Raw genomic sequence first — 957 nt, 5'->3', positions numbered from 1 at the left:
GGACACAGGGACATGGATATAGGGACAGGGACATGGGGACACAGGGATATGGGGACACTGGGATAAGGGGACAGAGACACAGGGATGTGGGGACATGGGGACAAGGACACAGGGAAGGGGACATGGGGATGTGGGGACACATAGGGAGGGACACAGGGATATAGGGACAGGGACATGGGGATACAGGAGTGTGGGGACACGGGGACACAAGGACATGGGGACACAGGGACAGGGACACGGGGATGTGGGGACACGGATATAGGGACAGGGACACGGGGACACAGGGATGGGGATGGGGACACGGGGGTGTGGGGACAGGGATGAGGATCAGGATGTGGGGATGTGGGGGCATGGGGACAAGGACATGGGGATGTGGGGACACAGGGACATGGGGATGTGGGGACACAGGGATATAAGGACAAGGACACAGAGATGTGGGGACCTGGGGACACAGGGACAGGGATGTGGGGGACAGGGATATAGGGACAGGGACACGGGGATGTGGGGATAGGGACATGGGGATGTGGGGACAGGGATGAGGATCAAGACGTGGGGACATGGGGACAGGGGATGGGGACTTGGGGACAGGGACAAGGGGACACGGGGACATGGGGATGGGGATGCAGGGATGTGGGGGACAGGGGATGGGGACATGGGGGGCACAGGAGCATCACCGGGGTGCTCAGGGCCCCCGCGTCCCCGTGTCCCCACGGCTCAATGTCCCCTGTCCCCAGCCACGCCAGCGCCCAGCGAGCGCGGGGACGGGATGGGGCCACCCCCGGACAGGGACGACGGTGACACCCGGGACGAGAAGGAGCCCAAAGGTCCCGAGAAGATGGAGACAGAGGTGGGTGACGGCGCTGTCCCCAGCCTGTCCTTGTCCCCAAGGCTGTCCTCACTTTCCTGTCCTCGTCCCTGTCCCCAACCCCATCCCTGTCCCCAACCCCGTCCTTGTCC

At 63.7% G+C, this 957-nt stretch overlaps 1 protein-coding gene across 1 annotated transcript in view; it reads left to right on the top strand.

Moving 5' to 3' along the window:
- The window catches only part of LOC118159845 (chromodomain-helicase-DNA-binding protein 3-like), a 3,294-nt gene that overhangs the window by 1,548 nt on the left and 789 nt on the right, over positions 1 to 957 (top strand). The window contains exon 3 of the mRNA XM_035314394.1: positions 735 to 847. Within this exon, the coding sequence (XP_035170285.1) occupies positions 735 to 847 (113 nt within the window). The remainder of the gene's footprint in view (positions 1 to 734; positions 848 to 957) is intronic.

This window comes from Oxyura jamaicensis, unplaced genomic scaffold, assembly GCF_011077185.1.
Source record: "Oxyura jamaicensis isolate SHBP4307 breed ruddy duck unplaced genomic scaffold, BPBGC_Ojam_1.0 oxyUn_random_OJ72302, whole genome shotgun sequence".
Taxonomy (NCBI): domain Eukaryota; kingdom Metazoa; phylum Chordata; class Aves; order Anseriformes; family Anatidae; genus Oxyura; species Oxyura jamaicensis.
The sequence above is the reverse complement of the archived record's forward strand: the minus strand, read 5'-3'. Positions and strand labels throughout refer to the sequence as shown.